This window comes from Malaclemys terrapin, chromosome 16 (genome assembly GCF_027887155.1).
Source record: "Malaclemys terrapin pileata isolate rMalTer1 chromosome 16, rMalTer1.hap1, whole genome shotgun sequence".
Taxonomy (NCBI): Eukaryota; Metazoa; Chordata; order Testudines; family Emydidae; genus Malaclemys; species Malaclemys terrapin.
In genome coordinates, this window is record NC_071520.1 from 17302986 (window position 1) to 17321703 (window position 18718).

At 39.5% G+C, this 18718-nt stretch overlaps 2 protein-coding genes across 8 annotated transcripts in view; one reads left to right on the forward strand and one right to left on the reverse strand.

Moving 5' to 3' along the window:
- ARVCF (ARVCF delta catenin family member) overlaps nt 1–4832 on the reverse strand; it is a 426585-nt gene extending 421753 nt beyond the window's left edge. For 2 of the 4 annotated variants that reach the window (XM_054006116.1, XM_054006117.1), the window contains exon 1: nt 4615–4832. The gene's annotated coding sequence lies outside the window, so the exon portion shown is untranslated. The remainder of the gene's footprint in view (nt 1–4614) is intronic. The other 2 variants (XM_054006118.1, XM_054006119.1) reach the window with 1 other exon arrangement.
- A 4786-nt stretch (nt 4833–9618) lies between these two features.
- TANGO2 (transport and golgi organization 2 homolog) overlaps nt 9619–18718 on the forward strand; it is an 80264-nt gene continuing 71164 nt past the window's right edge. For 2 of the 4 annotated variants that reach the window (XM_054006342.1, XM_054006339.1), the window contains exons 1-2: nt 9665–9696; nt 14947–15158. Coding sequence is in view for 1 of the 4 variants with exons in the window: in XM_054006339.1 (XP_053862314.1) it covers nt 15142–15158 (17 nt within the window). In the remaining 3 variants the exon portion in view is untranslated. Of the gene's footprint in view, nt 9697–14946; nt 15159–18718 lie in introns of all 4 variants that reach the window. The other 2 variants (XM_054006340.1, XM_054006343.1) reach the window with 2 other exon arrangements.

The window sequence follows — 18718 nt, forward strand, 5'->3', positions numbered from 1 at the left end:
TAGACTATTTTGTTACAACATAATTGCATCATTTCCCTCTATTTTTAAGTGGACTAAGTGCCCATGGATAGTGCTATATTTACAATATTGGAAATTGAAATCTTCTAACCTCAAAACCAGTGCAGCAGCAGTGAAAGCTTCCCACTAGTTGCCCCAAATCTAAAATGGAGGAACCATCTCTTAGGCCAAAACTCATTTCTCTCCAATTTCTCCATGCTAATGCAGTCTATGGATCTCTGAGACCGCTACAAAGGTGAGCACGTGTGCACCAGAAAATAGAGTAAGACCGACTTCTCATTTCACTAGGCCATCAGAGAGGTGTTGCATGGTAATTACTTTTTAGTTATAAGCAAATCAAATCTAGTCAGAATTGATCCTGTGACCTAGAACCCTAACTTTGCTTTGTAAAATTACAAAAACAAACACAATCTGAGCCTCCAAATCCTTATTCAAGTTGTCTCACCGCAGGCCATAGCGACTGATTACTCAGGAACTACACTAGTTGGGTGAGTAATGCTTAGATGAGTGAGGGGTAGCTGGATTAGTAAAGGGATATTTAGAGAGATGCTGCACTACAAAGGTTTAGAATCACAACGGGTGTTGTTATGCTAAAGAAAGAAACTAAGTATTTTCTAGCCTAAACAAAAGTTTACACTTCTAAAAATGTAAACACTTAGGCAAACCTCTTCAAAAGTGTCCAGCAATTTTCACTGTGCAGTTTGGCACACATGGGGTCCTGATTTTCATAGGTGCTTGTCATCTGGCAACACTATTGACTTGAACTAGAATTGTGGACACTCAGCCCCTCAAGCCTTAGACAACTCAAGATGGAAAAATTGGAGTTTCCATTAATTTGGGGGCACTTGACTCTTTTGGAGTTCACTCTAAGAGGAGGAGGAGGAGGAGGTGATGAGGTCATAAGCCATACAATTCTGTATTCATCAAAGCAGATTACATATGTAAATAAGAATCTAAACTTGAGAAAATATGTTCAAAGACAGCACCCTGAATCCTTTTGAACATAATTTAAGACTACAATAATGAGTTTAAATGGATAAGTTGATAGGCCAAAATACACAACGTTTAGTGGTATGATAGCACCTTCAGTAGTTAGATTTATTTTCACAGGCTGACCACTATAGTATCAACAGTGATACACTCCCAGTAATGGCAAGTCTTACCAGAAGCTGTACTCAGTTGGTTCTTAGTAGGAGTAGGAATTCAGTGACTAGATTAAGAAAACTAAAGTGTCCTTTATAACAAATGAAAATAATTTAGGGCCCTCATTCCTTTTCCCCATGGTTCCACATTCTCCTCTCCACCATTTCCAGGCATATTTGTGGGTCAAAGTAGAAAACTTCGGTGAAATAATGGCAGTTAATGAATGTAACCAAGACTTTATGAAAGACACTTTGTCTCATGTCCTAACTAGGTCTATAAAGCAATGAAGGGTAATAGATGCTGTTCATTTAACATTAAATTATAAGCTATTTGTGCACACCAAAAGGCCACTTTGTGAAAATCTGATTGCCAAATGGCTGTCTGCCAGCCTTTCAAAAAATTGGAGCTTACTACATTTTGCTGCCTGCTCCTAAAACATTGCAGAGAAATAGATAACAAAAGGAATATGATTCATTTAAATATCCCAGTCTTATGAATATCACACAGATTCATCCCTGAGCTAGATCACAGAAGTTAGAACCCCAAAACCCTGAAGGGGTTTGTGGCTTGTCTGGTTTTGGTTGTTGAGGAAGTGGAAAGGGCTAATAGAAAATGAAATGCATGTGCCACTGTTTTTCAGACTTATTTTGGCTTCTTTAAAATGGATAGGGAAAGACCTATTTTTAATAAGCAGGTCAAGTTCTACTGCTTTCCAAAGATAGCTGAGATACATGGTTGTGCTTATTGATAAGGCTATGAGTTGGTCACGGAGGTCACAGAGTCCGTGATTTTACATGACCTCCGCGACTTAAGTCCTGGGAGACGGGGCTCCAGCTGTCAGCCCCAAGCGGTGGGGCTCTGGCTTCCATGAGTTATTGTTTATTGCCCATGTCCTGTCCCTTACTTTGACTAAAATTACCCATGCCAAAATCTTAGCCTTACTTATCGATTACATGACATATGTAAACCATACCTAGTCTGGCATTTAATAGGAGAATACCTCAAGATATCTTTTTTCTTGTTTTTAATGTTATAGCAATAGCATATTTCTATCTATTTTTGGGAGAAAATACAATATTTGTCTAGTTGCATGTGTCCTAAGTGTTTTGTTTATCAAAGAAGATAAAATTCTTTGATCACTGACTCTTCTGAACTGCATGGAGATGTCAATTTAGAATAAAGACTAGGAGCTAGATTCTACTTTAAATGAGACTGGTGTAAACCCAGAGTGATCACTGAATCCAATCTATACTAATATAACAGAATTTGGCCCTTGATCTCCTATGTAGATGAGAGGGGCAGGAGTGCAATATTTGATTGGAACTTCTGCTTTGGAGATTACACTGATAGTTATTACTAAAACAATCCACTGTATAACATGCTGTCATACTTCCCTTAAATTGGAAAGGGATAAGCTAAATGTAGTCTCACTCTTAGCTATAAAGGCATTTGTTTACAGCATTTGCGTCAATGATTTATACCCACATAATAAAATATTAAGAGCAGCAAATTATAAATCTGGTACTACAACAGTTCTGACAGGTTTTCTGATAGTATACAGTTTAACATGCAAATTTAAATCTACCAGAAACAATGCAGAAATAGTGTTTATTGCATTACATAAAATAAGATGTAGATGCTTTCATTTATATAACTGTAATATGCATATATATGAACTTCTAGGATAAAACGTCAATCTTCATTATAGCTTGTACAAAATATAAAGTACAACTAAAATGAAGCATTCTACTCTCTCCCAGTGCACTACTGACAAACTCTATATCCTGTCAATAATTCTGCATTTTGCTAACTTATTGGTCCTTTCAATAATAAAGAATTACTGAAACAAAATTCCACTGCAGCAATTTTGAATGAACAGATGAAAACCACAAGCAACGGGAAACAATTTTTCATCAGTTACCTCTAAATATCAGGTCAAATCTATGGTTAAATCCACTGCTTTAGTTATTTATGTTGAGAGGAACCATGTAATAATAATATCAAATCAGCAAAGGCAACTTTGTAGGGATAACAACCAATGTCAAATAAAACAAAGCCTAAGCATCATTAGACAAAACATGGGGATATAACTATACAGTCAAACTGTACTGATCCTCTCAACCTTGCCCACCAAATACATTCCCCTAGCCTGGCAGAGGAAAGAAACCCATTTGCCTAATGGGGCATATAATTTAAATATTTCAGACAACCATTTACAGAGATGTTGCTTAAAATAAATTTAACAACCATCCATCTAAATATCTTGCATTATTGGGATCATAATGTAGATCACAAGTTGTTTTCCTGTAGAAACTATGAATTATCCTGCCTTCCAATTTCTTCAGACATCATACATATGCAGTGCTAGTTTAATATAACAAATCCTAATTTGCTCCAAAGCAGACTCCATATGAAACTGCATTTTTTCCTTATTCCAGTTTCTTCTAACATTTTTTAGAGACAGTAAAATGTCAGGTTCCATTCCTCCACAATATAGAATTTCTGCAGTTTTGTAAGTAAGATATCTCTTTAAATCAATAGAAGCTGAAATAGGTGCAGACTGCAGCATTGCATCCAGAGGAAGATACAATCAGCCAATGTCAATATTCTGTCACTTGGGATCAGGAATTTTACCATAAAAAATCCTCACTACATTAAGGAAAAAAATATGTATCCACCAATTTGTAGAGGTCATGCAGTCAATGTTTGAAAAAAATAAATAACATTGGAACATGAAGTGACATGACTTGTGCAAAATTCAGCTTAGTATTTTTTTTAACATGTTAAGAACAAAAACTGGAGTTCACCATAATTAGGCACAAAAGTACATTATAAAAACTGAGAAATAAATGTTTTAGAAGAATCCATCTAATACAATACAATATAGGAAAAGAGATGGTCTCTGCCTTTTATATGCTTGATCTGAACATTTTAAAGAGTTGCTCAAGTTTTGGAAACATTAGCTTATAACTATGGAAAGTAATACAGCAGAGAAAAATGCAAAGTAAAAATAATTCCTTTGGCTGGTAAGATTGTAAGAGGATTTAATCATTTCACAATTTAAAATAAAAAGGTTAGTTTTGCTTGCTCTTTGCTACAAAGCAAGAGGCTCGTCTCCTATGCACGCCACAAATAACCTGAGCAATGACTTCCCTCTGTGACAAGAGCTGCCTATCATATTGCAGAATTAACACAGTATTGGTTTATTTACCGTTTACATGTGTGTGTGGTGGCTATTTGTAATTTTAGCCATTCACATAGATCAGCTCCTCGCTGTATATCACAGAACAAACAAATATGTATTATTTCAAGCCTGAACTGCAACCTTAAGCAAACAAAGCTAGTCTGCAACCCTGATGCAAAGTCATCCTAAATTCAGTTCACCCTACAAGATCTGTGATACAAGACTGTGATACAGTCCATTCACTCCCCCAAGCCCAATGATCTGCTCACCATCTCTTCTTCTATTTCTGTCCTCAGCTTATCTTCCTTGCCTCTTCTGGCTTCACAGGATCACAAGGAAGAGGGTGTACCAAAAAACAAACAAACAAACCTTCTTAAATAAAATACTCAGCAACTGATCGGCAGTAGATCAACCAAACCTCTTCCTCTCTCCCTTTTCATTTTCCAGAAACAGAAAATATCTCTAAGATCACCACTGCCTGCTACTCACTCATTCCCCGACCCCAGAGAAAACGCTGTAGGTGCATTCGATCTAAATTGCATTTCCTTCCATCCCCCAACTCATAAATTCCTCTCCAGAGATCACAATGGGTACGTCGGATTCAGATTCAATTCCCTTCTTACCCACCAAGCCAACGTACTAGATGCATCCGACTCGGGCTGAATTTCCTCCCTCCCACCTCTAAATTCCTCCCTCTTCATTTACAAAGGGTATTCAAGAAAACCTCTTTATCGAAAGAAAGGGAGGAAAGAGAAGGAGTGTTTAACCCTTTTTTGCATTTACCTTTTTTGCTGCTTTTCTTTTTAAAAAACACAGTTAAGATTCCTTCTTTTTAAAAGACAAATAAACTTGCTGCCATTATCTTTCTATAGGGTCTTCCACTCCCACATCCAGGGTCTGGCGCTCTTCATCTCTCACGGAGAAACAACCTTCCTTATAGTCCTCCCCAAAAGTCTACCCCCCCCCCCCAAAAAAAGAGGTTGAGGAATAATGTATTTTTAAAGGGTTTTGTGCACACACACACCCTTAGGGCTTACATTTAAACAGTCAACTGTAAAGTTTGTATAACGCCTAATTTCCCCACGCCCTTTTAAAAAGACCTTCGATAAGATGCCCACCAGAGACGCAGTTGGATCTTGTAAGTTAGCGTGTACTGTTATTCATCCTTCCAACTCTATTACAGGGTGGGGGCGTTAATCCTTTCTTATCAGTAAAACTTTGGTGGGGGGTAAAAATACTGAGTGATGGAAACAGGAATTCAGGTTTCCCCTCCCTCCTTTAAGGACAGCAAGGCTGGTTACTGTGTCTGTGCTGGGAGCAGAGGAGATAGGGGTGGAAAACAGCTGAATTGTGCTCCAAATCCAGAAAATGGTCCTGCCACTGCTGCTTCTTGCCCCCTAGTTCTCAGCTGTCCGTCTGCAGTCAGCAAACAAAACGACGCAGTCCTCGCTAGCCATGATTTTTCCCATTGGGCATCTTTGTTTTGTTAAACCCAGCAACGACTATCTCATTGGTGAAGTTCCTCTAGTCTGGTCACTGGCTGCTAGCGCAGTTTGGCATTGGACAGCATGAGTGTCCGTCAAAGTGGAATTAACCTCCCGTAGGAGTGAGAGAGAAGTTCACTGGTCCCATTCCGTTTAGGAATACATTATGATTTAATACTTTTAATTTGTTTAATCACTTGAAATACGATGGTGATCAAAACAGAACATGACATTAAAAATCCTTCTGAAACACCATAGATTTGCACTTTGCAGATTCTAAAGCACATGTAACAAACTGAAAAGGAAACATGACATCCAGACAGCAAGAACTTTTAGCCCCGAAGTCCAAGCAGCCAAACAAACAGGAGCCTGATCTTGCATTCAGATATCCCACATCTGCATTGATTTCAGTGAAAGACTTGAGTGCCAAGATATAGGATTGGGTTGTGCAAGGATTTATGGCACCAGCATAATACATAAACTCAGCATCACCAAGTCCAAGCATTCAAATATTTAGAGGGGCCAAAAATCAGTCTTTTAAAAATTCATGATTTTTAAACAAATTTATGATTGTTTGCCCTTTTTTGTTAAGCCTTTAAATTTCACTTATCACATCTTCAGGCTTTTCCTCAGTCTGATACCCCCTGAAAATTAGGCCCTTTTTTCCTGTTGTCAAACTGAGCAACCCAAAATGGAGGTACCCAAAATCACTAATCACCTCTGAAAATCTCAGTCTTCTTGACAAAACCCTTGTGAGATACAACAGTGTAATTATAACTTTGCGGATGGGTAAACTCTGTAGTAAATAATAGGCCTGATTCTGTAAGAGCCCTCTGCCTGGAATTTCCCTTGGCTTCAGTAGGACTTATGAACATAGTGCTTGTAGGATCTAGCTAACCAAACCATCAGTGTCAAGTGACATATTCAGCAGAAGCCTCACAACAGCCTATAGGCCATGTCTTCTCTAAATCACAGTTGTGTGAAACATTTTCCCTCACATTCACAATTATGTAACCCTGTTGTGGCTATAATTTTCCATATAGGCAGTTACTGTAAAATTAGGAAAGTATAATGTATTCTTTTAGCTCTTTTAATGTAATGAAAGATCTAGAAATAATCAGAAAGAGCCAGTACCATGTGACCATTCAGTTCTGTAGACAACCAGCAAGTGCTTCACAGACCACCAGTGGCCTATGGACCCCTTCCTCAGAATCTCTACACTTCTTTCACTGAATGCACTCAAAGCAAACACGTGATCAGTATCCACTTGAGAATGGACTATTGTAATTTGGTTAGTAATAGAAGCTACATGCAGTTCCTCAAAAGATGGAGGTTAACAAAGGACATAATAGCAACTAGGGCTTTTGAGGGAGAAAAGAAAATACTATAGGCACAGGAAGTAGAAGCAGGGGATTAAATGGGCAATAGCCCCACTAAATCTAGTAGGTTGACCAGATGTCCTGATTTTATAGAGACAGTCCTGATTTTGGGGTCTTTTTCTTGTATATGCTCCCATTTTCCCCCACCCCCATCCTGATTTTTCACATTTGCTGTCTGGTCACCCTAAAATCTAGCTACCCCTTAATGGTCTGCTTTTGGGAAATCTCCTTAAACAAAGTCTTCAAATGCCACAGTAAAACTAATCAAATTTCTCAAACATGTAGAAAACAGGCAAATATGTGGCTTATCAGTGAAAGCCAACACAGTTATCTACATTCTCAAACCATAGAGAATTTGCCTCTTCCTCTTTTCCAGGGATGCAACTTCCACTGAAGACATGCAGAGCCTTAACATCAGAGGATTTTTAATAGGTATCAAGCAAAGAAGCATTTCTAATTTGGTTAAATACGTTCAGCAAGAAAGAACTGCTGCCCTAGATTCCTTAACTAAAAGACCTTATTAGCATCTTACAAAAACATAGTCTTATTATGGGAAGGGATACCACACCAAAATGCTAAAATAGAAAAACATGACCAAACTATCACAAAGACAACATATCAAGTTTCCATGGAACACAGTTCATTCAAATTACATTCAAACCTATTCAAAGTACCATCCTTATTAAGAAACCTCCTGTCTTAAAAGACCACCTTAAAGTATCTCAGCATATTTTATTTGTCCTTTATTATAGATCCACCTCTGGTAAACAACCAATATGGTTGGTCTCTTGAGTGATAGCTTATGACATGTTTTACTGTACTCTAATCAACCGTTCTAAAGCATTTTCTAAGACATTACTTCCCAATAGAGATTTCTTCTGCTTAATGTCAAAATGATCTGCTAGATCGCCTATGAATGTGTTAAATAAAACCCAGTGGAATGCAATAGATTTTTCTAAACAATCTTTGGCCTTAATGCTGCACGTTACTGTGTAACTGCTGTCAGGCATTGTGTGCTCTCACCTCTCCTTGACTTCAAAAACTGTACAATTAACTAATCAGCTGCAGAGTCATGCAGATTGATAGACTTGTGTAACTTGCCTTATGTTAAAATTGGAAAGCTGTGTTTAATAACATCTTGGAAACTCAAAACTGAAATCTATTTTTCTCTACATTTATGCATATTGAAGTTTTATTGTGGATATCAGCCTAACATCCTGGTTTAGATCTAATAGCATGAATAGCTCTTGCTATTTTGGAAGTTCTTTTCCTTTCATAGTGCTTCATATTAAAGAACGGGTTTCATACCTTCTATATACTGGGCTTGATTTATCCTCACGGGATAGGTATTAGCCCTCAGAGAGAGCAGTCAGTGTTTCTACTACTACCTTCTCCTGGAGGCTCCGCCAGGAGGCAGTTTGAATTTACAACTGAGGTTCCACTGAAGCCATGTTACTGCCATTATCTGCCCAGAAAAGCAGGCAGAACCTAAGTGTTTAAGATCTTGCTTGAAAGCCCCACATGGTAAATTCCTTGAGTCACTATTTCAGTGTGGGCAGGTGAACGGCTGAGTTGACCCCATCCTTGTTTAAACCTGCAGCTCCACGTAGAATCATGAAGGGATTATCAGTTCTGGCCATGCTGGGTTTGACCAAGTAACTGAGGACAAAGCCCCCTCTTTATTTCCCCATTCTGGGATAAACCGGGGTCCTGCCCAGCACCCAGCTCAAAGTTCAGGGCTCCTCAAATGTGGCTAGGGGATGCAAGGAACCTTTCTGGCAAGTGAGACTAGCTGGACCACAGCCACCCTGGCCACATGCCACTGAGGGGAGTGTGGCAGGTAAGTAGAGCCCTGAAGGGCCATATCTGCATGCTGAGGGGCATAGAAGGGGCATCCTGCAATGGACAATTAGGCCTGGAGCACATCACACCTGAACAAACTTCCCCGCAGTCAAAAATAGTCAGCACAGAGAGGTGTGTGAGGTGACTCCCAGCAGCCATGCTCCATCTGCCTGTGCTTTGCAACCCACACCCTCCCAAACAAGAGGGCACCTGACCAGGGCTGTTGGGCTAGGGGCCACCACCCCCAGGTAACCCCTGTCCTGGGTCCATCACCAAGGCCCACAAGGGCGGGAACCGCTACGGGGAAAGGGGAGAGCCGTTGGGGGAGGCGCTGGGGGGAGAGAGCTGAGGTAAGCGGAGCGGAGATTCCTGCGGGGAGGAGAGCGCACAGAACGGAAGAGCCACACTAGGTGCGGGGAGGGGCAGATCGAAGAGAGAAGCCGAGATTTGGAACGCCGCAGCAACCCTACTTGAGCGACACGGAAGCGAACCAATGAGAGGTCGGGAGAAAGAGGCTTACGCTCCAATAGCCTGCGAAGAAGGCGGGGCCTATGAAGCCAATGGGTGTGTCTGTTGTTACGGTGTCGCCGTTTCCCGGAAGCGTTTAACAGTCCGACGAGCGCCGCCGTTTCGCTCTGCGTGCTGGGTGAGTGTGAGAATGGCAGCGTCTCGCTGCTCCAGGGGGCGTGGGGGAGACCCTGGAGCTATCGGGCTGTGAGACTAGAAGGGATCTAAAAACTCGCCGTCCGGGGCAGCCTGTAGAGTCAGAGTTGAGGGGTAGGAGCCTGGGTGCCGTCCGCAGCGCCCTGTAGACGCGGTCCCCAGTCACCGCAGCTTCACCCATGGGAGGGGTCCCTGGTGGCCTCCCAGAAGGGTTTCAGGCCCAGAGGGGCGTTGGGGGATGTCCTGCCAATAAGACAGTGATTCTCAAACTTTTGTACTGGTGACCCCTTTCACACACCAAGCCTCTGAGTGTGGCGCCCCCCTCCCCTTTATAAACTAAAAAACACTTTTTAAATATATCTTTAACACTATTATAAATGCTGGATACAAAGTGGGGTTTGGGGTGTAGGCTGACAGCTTGTGACCCCCTCACATAATAACCTTGTAACTTCTTGAGGGGTCTTGACCCCCAGTTTGAGAACCCCTGCAATACGAGAAGGATGATCTTGTGGTTAAGGTCTTGGGTGACCTGGATTCATTTCTGGCTCCACCAGTGTCTTCCTGTGGGACCTTGAGCAGGTCACTTAAACTGTGCCATGCCTCATTTCCCGGCCCATAAATGGGGCTGAGACCCTTTTCCTACCTCACAGCAGTGTTGAGGATGCAGACTGGCAACATTCATGATTCATCACAAGTCTTGTTCTGTGTTATGTAGCTCATAAAGCTCCAGCTACTGGAGTCAGGTGGTCACATGAGGATTTTTGCTTTGGAAAAAAAAATCATTTAAGGAAGCTTGTGGTTGCAGAGAAATCTGAACTCTTAACGAACTTTAATGACTCAAACACCAGAAGGCAAATAAAAAGGACCTCAAATTATTTTTTTTTAAATCTCATATTTTACCTAGTCTGACTTTTTTGGGCTTGACTCATGATTTTTGAATGCTTAGGGTTGGCAGTACTAAGATTATTGAATTAACATTAAGTGAATGACACTTATTCTCTGTTGGCATATACAGTAACTCCTCACTTAACGGTGTAGTTATGTTCCTGAAAAATGCTACTTTAAGCATAACGATGTTAAGCAAATCCAATTTCCCCATAAGAATTAATGCAAATAGTGGGGGTTAGGTTCCAGAGAAAAATTTTCACCAGACAAAAGTCATGATATACATATACAGTATAAGTTTTAAATCATTTTAAACAATTTAATGCTGTACTCACCAATGATGATTGCACGACTTTAAACAAGTATGTTCTCCAATAGATCAGCAACGTAATAATGAAACAGTGTTAACCGGGACAATTTTAAATGAGGAGTTACTGTAATTATCTAGTTAGATGGTGTCTGAGCACAAGCCTAGCTGGTATTGCTCTGGGATTGAGTCTTTTATTTTCTCTTTGTGCCATGGAGTTCAGGGATGTTTATATTTTCAAGCAAGTTGACTTGGATCACAGTGTGTCACAGGGTCTCTTTAATGCCATGTCATGACCCTTATATGGTGATTTAGTGACATTGACAGTTTCACACCCGGTAAAGTAGTTGATAGCAAATAGTTAATGTTCAGGAGGCTTTACAGAAAGAAACACTTCCCTCGCTCCAGAAGAATAGCAATCAGTGTTGAATAGTCATTTTAGTTTCCTCCACCCACAGTTATTGGAATCTTTGTAAGTACCACTATTTATTGGTTGACTGTATTGATTGGTCAACACTTCTATAGGCATTGATGTTATTGTTTTGACAGACCATTCTATGGTTTAGAGTGAATGACAATATAATAATACCTGAGTGAATGATGGTATAATAATGTTCTGATACATAATTATTTGCTAAGTGGTTCATTGTCCATTGATGAATCATGTTGTTTACCTTTAATAACATTTTAAACTGCTTAACAGGCATCAACATTACTTCAGTGAGGATCCACCAATATCTTTTAGCTTATTAGCTTGCATAAGTGTAGTTCTAACGTGACCCTGAGGCTTATCAGTCAATAACATTTTGGATCAAATTATTACCTTAGTTCAGCAAAAGTATCCAATCGTGCAGAGTCCAATTAAAATCAATTTTGTAACAGTAACCTCTGATTATTATAGATGAAAAGAATAAGGGATAAATATTTTCTTTTCAGTTTTTGATGCCCTTGAAAGCACTTCTCATAGTAAGTTTCTACTTTGGTGCGTGCCCTTTCCCAGGCACTCAAGAGGGATGTCTGTCGGTAACAGGAGCAGCATAGCCAAAACTGAAACTAATAGGCATGTTGTGCACAGAGAATCAGAATGGTGGTTCTGAGCATGTTTGGCATTGTTCTTGAGATGGCATGTACAAATGATGCTACTAAATGCCAACAGGGAGCAGAAAAACATTAATTCTAAATGTGCATGAGTAGTCAACAAATATTAATAAAATGTTGACATATGTAAGTACACAGTGAAAGAAGTAATGGATATAACAGCAAGCTTCCAAGTAAGTCTGGCTATGTAGTTGTACAGAAGTTAACAAGAGTAACTATGGAAATGGAGTAGCAATATTATCACTTCTACCTGGAAATCTAGCATAATTACAAGATTTGTTTGCTACACAAATAATCAGAAAAGAAAACTGTTGTCTTTGCATGAATTGTATTAGTTTATAGTTTTGATGATGACCTATTTTGATTGAATTGGACTCCAGAAAATCTATAAGATATTTTCAAAATATTCAGGTTAAAAGGAAAATCTGGAGGAGAAAATGATTACAGTACACTAACTGTGATGGGCTTCGTGGGGTGACGGGGGAGGGAAGGAGAGAGAGCCTGCCATAACCAGAGCACTGCTTTTTTGAGACAAAACCTTTCATCGGCATCACAACTGTATGTAAAAAGTAGTATTTGGGGGGTGGGAGGCGAATCTTAAAATTAACTAAAGGTGAGCTGCAGGCATATTACTCCTTACAGGTCGGTCGTTATTTTGAATAGCCACTTCTAAGTTTATCTAACATTGCCAATTCCAAGTGTTCAAAAATCATGAGTCAGGCCCCCAAAAGTCACCATGAGGTTTTCTTAAATTTGTGGTTTTTAAGTCAATAATAATGTTCGGGCGCTTTAATTTGCCTTTTGATTTTTGAGCCATTTGTGAACAGTTGGATTACATTTCCAAACTCTTCTCTGCAACCGTGAGGGCTAGACATTTTTTTCTAAATTGAAAACTGCAATTCTCACCTAATTATCTGAATCCAGGATCTGGGGCTTTAAGAAACAACAAATATTGAGACATGATAAAGTCATGGGTTGGCAACATATTGGTCATCTCATAACTTTAGGACAAATTAAAGCCAGCTGCTATTCTGGCAGTATACATAGAGATAATAAGAGGAAAGTCATTTGGGCTCTCACTGAAGAAGACACAACCAGTGTGAAAGTCAGTCTATTGGAGTGCTTATTAGAATCTGTAATCTTGTCCTATTAGTGGTAGATAGGCAGAGGTTTGAGTTCCAGCCAAGGGCAGATTTCATGCTGTCGCTTCGTTATGCTGGGTTAAAACCAACTGAACACCTACTTTTGTAAAAGCAACAGTTGATTATTTTTTAAGTAATTTTTATTATATCAGTGAATTAATACAATAAGACAGGATATTCTTCCTTTAAAATAAAAAAGCAAAGAGAAAAAACTATCTTCTAAGATGTTGGCAAACTCAGCAGTGTTGGCAACCTAGATAAATACAGGTTTATGGTGAGGGTCAAGTCTTAGGCTTGGTCTACACTACCCCCCCCAATTCGAACTAAGGTACGCAACTTCAGCTACGTGAATAACGTAGCTGAAGTCGAAGTACCTTAGTTCGAACTTACCTTGGTCCACACGCGGCAGGCAGGCTCCCCCGTCGACTCCGCGGTACTCCTCTCGCCGAGCTGGAGTACCGCAGTCGACGGCGAGCACTTCCGGGTTCGACTTATCGCGTCCAGACTAGACGCGATAAGTCGAACCCAGAACTTCGATTTCCAGCCGTCGAACTACCTGGTAAGTGTAGCCAAGGCCTTACCAATTGACCCTTCTACCACTGACTGAGACAAAACAAACGTGGCCAAACTGCTGTATCAGAAAGCTGATAACTTTTAAAGCAGCTGTGATATAAAAGTTAAAAAACTATTTCTGGACCTCTGCGTTTCTATAGTAATGAAACTGTAAGTTACTTTTAGTTGCATTAGTGGATTTTAGAAAACTTACAATGGCAAAACCCCAGTCTTCCTATGGATACTGTGTACCTGAGTCTACTAGTAAAACGATGAATGAGTGAGGATCTTAGTCACTCTCCTGCAGTAGTATGAAAACATTTTCTAATACTTTTATTAGGCTTTCATAGACTATAAATGCTATTGTTATGGGTCTGCTGAGAGTTCTGTTGGAGTGTGTGGTATGAGGAACAAAGACAAATTGTCCCATTTGTATTGTCTGAAATACTAGATACTTATTGTTTCTGCTGTCAAATACTGCAGCATAATGTAGTTAAACCTGATAACTTCTCATTACACCCCATGTTTTGGATATATATCCTCTGTTCTGGTGTAGAGCACCTAAGAAAAGCCATGTGTGTGCGCATACAAAACTTCCAAGGTTTTATCTTGTTAGCATTAAACTCAACACATTTACTAATATAGAAAGTAGGCTGATGAACTGCTTAAGGGGCCTATCCAGGTTAAAGGATCTTCTTTGGACAGTTCCTAGTCTATGGACGTGCTATTGCCTTGTACTCCATGAGCAGAGCATACTACTGATTCTGAGTGGTTGGGGAGCATACCCTTGACACTATCTTTGGAATACAACATAATTTAGACACTTATTCTGAGAATCTTGTGTTGTTTTACAAAGATTGGGTATGTATTAGAAGTCATCTTCAGTTCACAGAGAAAGAAACTCATGTACAGAGCAGTTAAAATATGTCTAATTAACCTAATTTGGAAATATAATCTAGGCCTCTGCTCTAACCACTAGATAAATGGCCTCACTAAGCATCATGCAGCCCCCTATGATCATTCCCTTCCCTTTGCTAGATTAACTTTACTGGCAATCAGGATTATGAATCTGAGGTTGACTGGGATGTGTCAGTGAATTTACTAAGTAATTAGTGATCTATTTATTTTTTTAATCCCAAAGCTGTACTATGGGGCTGTTTCTCTTTTGTCTGATATGTAACTGGAGGGAGAAATCTTTAAGGATCCATTTCCCAAAACAAGCACCTTCAGCTGATTTCTATTCTTCAAGGAGGAAGAAAACAAAGGAGTGGAATAAACTGAAAATTAAACAATCAGTCGTGCCAAAAGGAGGGGCAAAAAATCTGGTGAAGGAGATTGCAGCTCTCCAGAAACACAAGGGTTGATCAGTGGAGGAGGATTGGCAGCATTCCTGAGAAATGGGAGCAAGTGAGCTTTCCCCCATCCTTGGCTGCCAATTTGTTAAATGCTTCGTACCTACAGGTCAGGTTTGTTGCGCTTTGCCTTCTTGGAGTGGGGGAGAGGCAGTATGCTGTGGATTTACCCCTGTAGGATAGATGTCCCAGAGGGATCAATTGATAGGCTGAAGATGGAAAGTATTAATGTTTATATCTTGTAAAGGAGCGCTACACACTCAGTCCTGTCAGTGGCAGTCTCTTGCTTTGTGCAGCTAATTTGGTCTTCAGTGGAGGTCTGACTTTTTCCCCTGTTTTCATAAAAATGTGAAGGAGCCAACCGCTGTATTTTTCCAACTCTTGAGCAATCTGGAAGCCTGCTGATGTGACTTCTGTTCTTAAATTTTTTTGTTTTTTTCCACTTTCTGGCTGACTCCTGCAAGCAGGGAACTTGCAAAATAAAAACCAGTGGTCAACAACACATTCTCTCATGGAATATACATTCTGTTTCCTTGGTAACAAGGCATCCAATAACTAAGCTGACTATTGGAAAATATAATCCCAACTATACATATAAAATGATGGGGCTAAATTAGCTGTTACCACTCAAGAAAGAGATCTTAGAGTCATTGTGGATAGTTCTCTGAAAACATCCACTCACTGTGAAGCGGCAGTCAAAAAAACTAACAATGTTGTGAATCATTAAGGGATATATAATATAGAAAATATCATATTGCCTCTATATGAATCTATGGTACGCCTACATCTTGAATGCTGTGTGAAGATGTGATCACCCCATCTCAAAAAAGATATATTGGAATTGGAAAAGGTTCAGAAAAGGACAACAAAAATGATTAGGGATATGGAACGCTTTGGATATGAGGAGAATAATAAGACTGGGACTTTTCAGCTTGGAAAAGAGACAACTAAAGGGTAGGATATGATAGAGGTCTATAAAATCATGACTGGTTTGGAGAAAGTAAATAAGGAAGTGTTTACTCCTCATAATACAAGAACTGGGTGGGGGGGCAAAATTAATAGGCAGCAGGTTTAAAACAGACAAAAGGAAGTATTTTTTCACACAACGCACAGTCTGTGGAACTCCTTGGCAGGGGATGTTGTGAAGGCTAAGACTATAACAGGGTTCAAAAAAGAGCTAGATAAATTCCTGGAGGATAGGTCCATCAGTGGCTATTAGCCGGGATGGGCAGGAATAGTGTCCCTAGCCTCTTGTTTGCCAGAAGCTGGGAATGGGTGCCAGGTGGTGGATCACTTGATGATTACCTGTTCTGTTTCTTCCCTCTGGGACACCTGTCATTGGCCACTGTCAGAAGACAGGATACTGGGCTAGATGAACCTTTGGTCTGACCCAGTATGGCTGTTCTTATAGTTGCTCTTTATTAAATATCTTCAGTTACTTAAACAAATTGATTGAGAAATTATATTTAGTTTAATGATTTGAGATGTACCTAAATAAGACACCCGCTAAGATCTGAACACTTGCAAACTTGGTGGAATTTAGGCCTTCTTCACGGAAATCTGTACAATAAACTGGATTGTTTCCAGTATTCTCTCCATCGTGTAAATGAAGACGTTGAGATGGTCAAATGTTCTGAGATAGGAAATAAAATGAGGTTGTGAGATGCCTAATGCAGGTTGCTTCAATTGAAGACAAGCTGAGGGAGGCTAGGCTATTGTGCTCTGGGCATATCCAATAGAGATCTGAAAGCTATATCAGTAGGATGGCTCTTGAAATGATCCTGGATGGAAGGAGACCAGAGACTCGGTATGTGGACTGGACATGAGCCGACCTCCGAGAGATCAATCTGGCATATGAGCATATGTGTTTTAGAAGAAGGCTATAAAAGTTGCTGATCCAGAATAGGAAAGTGACAAGAAAGAAGAAGAAACTGGGTTGTTTCCCATGATCTTAATTCAGTGGCTTTCCAACTTTCATTTTTCAGACTACTTTTTAGATGTTCATTTAGGGAACCACCTCCATTCACACCAAACCCAAATCCCTCACTGCTTGGTTTCACAAACAGTTTAATGCTTGTGAACTGCTGTGTAGTTCTCCTTAAATTACAGGTGATCATTGACAACCACTTCTCTTAATGTTTGGAGTATTTCTGGACAGAATGGTATTTTGTAATGGAACAATTTCTTCCAAAATACTGGACTGAAACACCTGGCTTTCCCTTATCTGTTACAAATGAACTTTGTTTCTTTGAAAACCTGACTATTCTAAATGGGAAACCTCATTCTATTCCTAATTTGATTCAGTGCTTTTTGCATATTGCTGTAAATGACAGGTTTTGCCAAGTAATTGGTCTCTAAGTATTTTGACACATTACCTAAACAATACCTAGATGGATGTCACATTCTCCAGAGTTTAGAATAGAGGAATACGATCAACTCTCGGATATCTACTTGTCTACAGTAGAGTTCTCACTGTTGCTATCACCAATATAGTTGCACTGGTGGGAAGTATAATGAAAAAAACAATATAGACACATACATTCTTTGTTTTGCTTCACTCCTACTCCCCCAAGGCATGTAATTTGTTCTGTGCATCCTTTAATCCAGCTGGAAAATAGGGTGAAAAGCAGGAACTGCAGGGAAATCTGGGTTGTGACTATGAACTGAGCTTTTCTTGGTAAATGCCTAAAATATCAAATGTGAATATCTTATCTTGCTTTGTCTTTATACATCGTATTAAAATATTTAATTGTTACCCTTATATAAAGTAACCAATGTTGTGGTTTAATTTGAAAACAATATTTATGAAGAGTTGCTTTTTACCTGCATAATGCTAGTGCTAAAATCAATGTATATTGTTTAAATTAGTTTAATTTACTATTATCAGTGATTTAAAATGTTCTACCTCAGCGATAAGCTATCCTTTTCTTTTAACTCTTGACTTAAAGGAGAATTTGGGTGGATTTTTTTAATCAATATTTCTAGGCAAATGATTGACAAATTCCAGAAAAGGTAGTACAAGCAAATTGGTCTGTGTGCCCCAGTTTGTAAGTCTTGGATGGCTGAACTTTTCTCCTTTTCTTATTGGGAAAAGATTGGTTTAAAAAACACACACCCAAGTGGTGTATAGAATATGGCTGAAAACTGAGACTACTGTCAAAGTAGGTCAGAGAGCTCACTTGCCAAGGTTGACACTTTTTTTCTTTATATTTCCACTCTTTTTTAAAAAAAGTTACTGACGACATTAGGATTACCGAGGGGCAGTAAAGTAGAAGATCCTGTAAACCCTTCAAAAATGAGCTGCGTTTGAAAATGGTGCTCAAACGTGTTTGTTCTCTATACTGAATTTGAACATGTTAAGATGGTCTCTATAGACCCCAGCACATTCCGTTCAATAAACTGCCTCTTGAGATGGGAGAAATATTTTCAGACGCAACTTATTTGCTTTACCATGGTGCCATTATATTTCTGTGGCTTTAAAGCATAGTTTTTTGTTGTTGTTGGTTTTTATAAAAACAGCTCAGATCTATCTTGTCCAGTTCATCTCTGTACAAACCACTGGGCTCTAGCCAAATGCAATTGAAACTGCTGTCAGATAGCTGCACAAAAGGAATACATGCTACATGAGAAGACTGCAAAGGGGAATTATTTAAATGGCTCAAACATAAG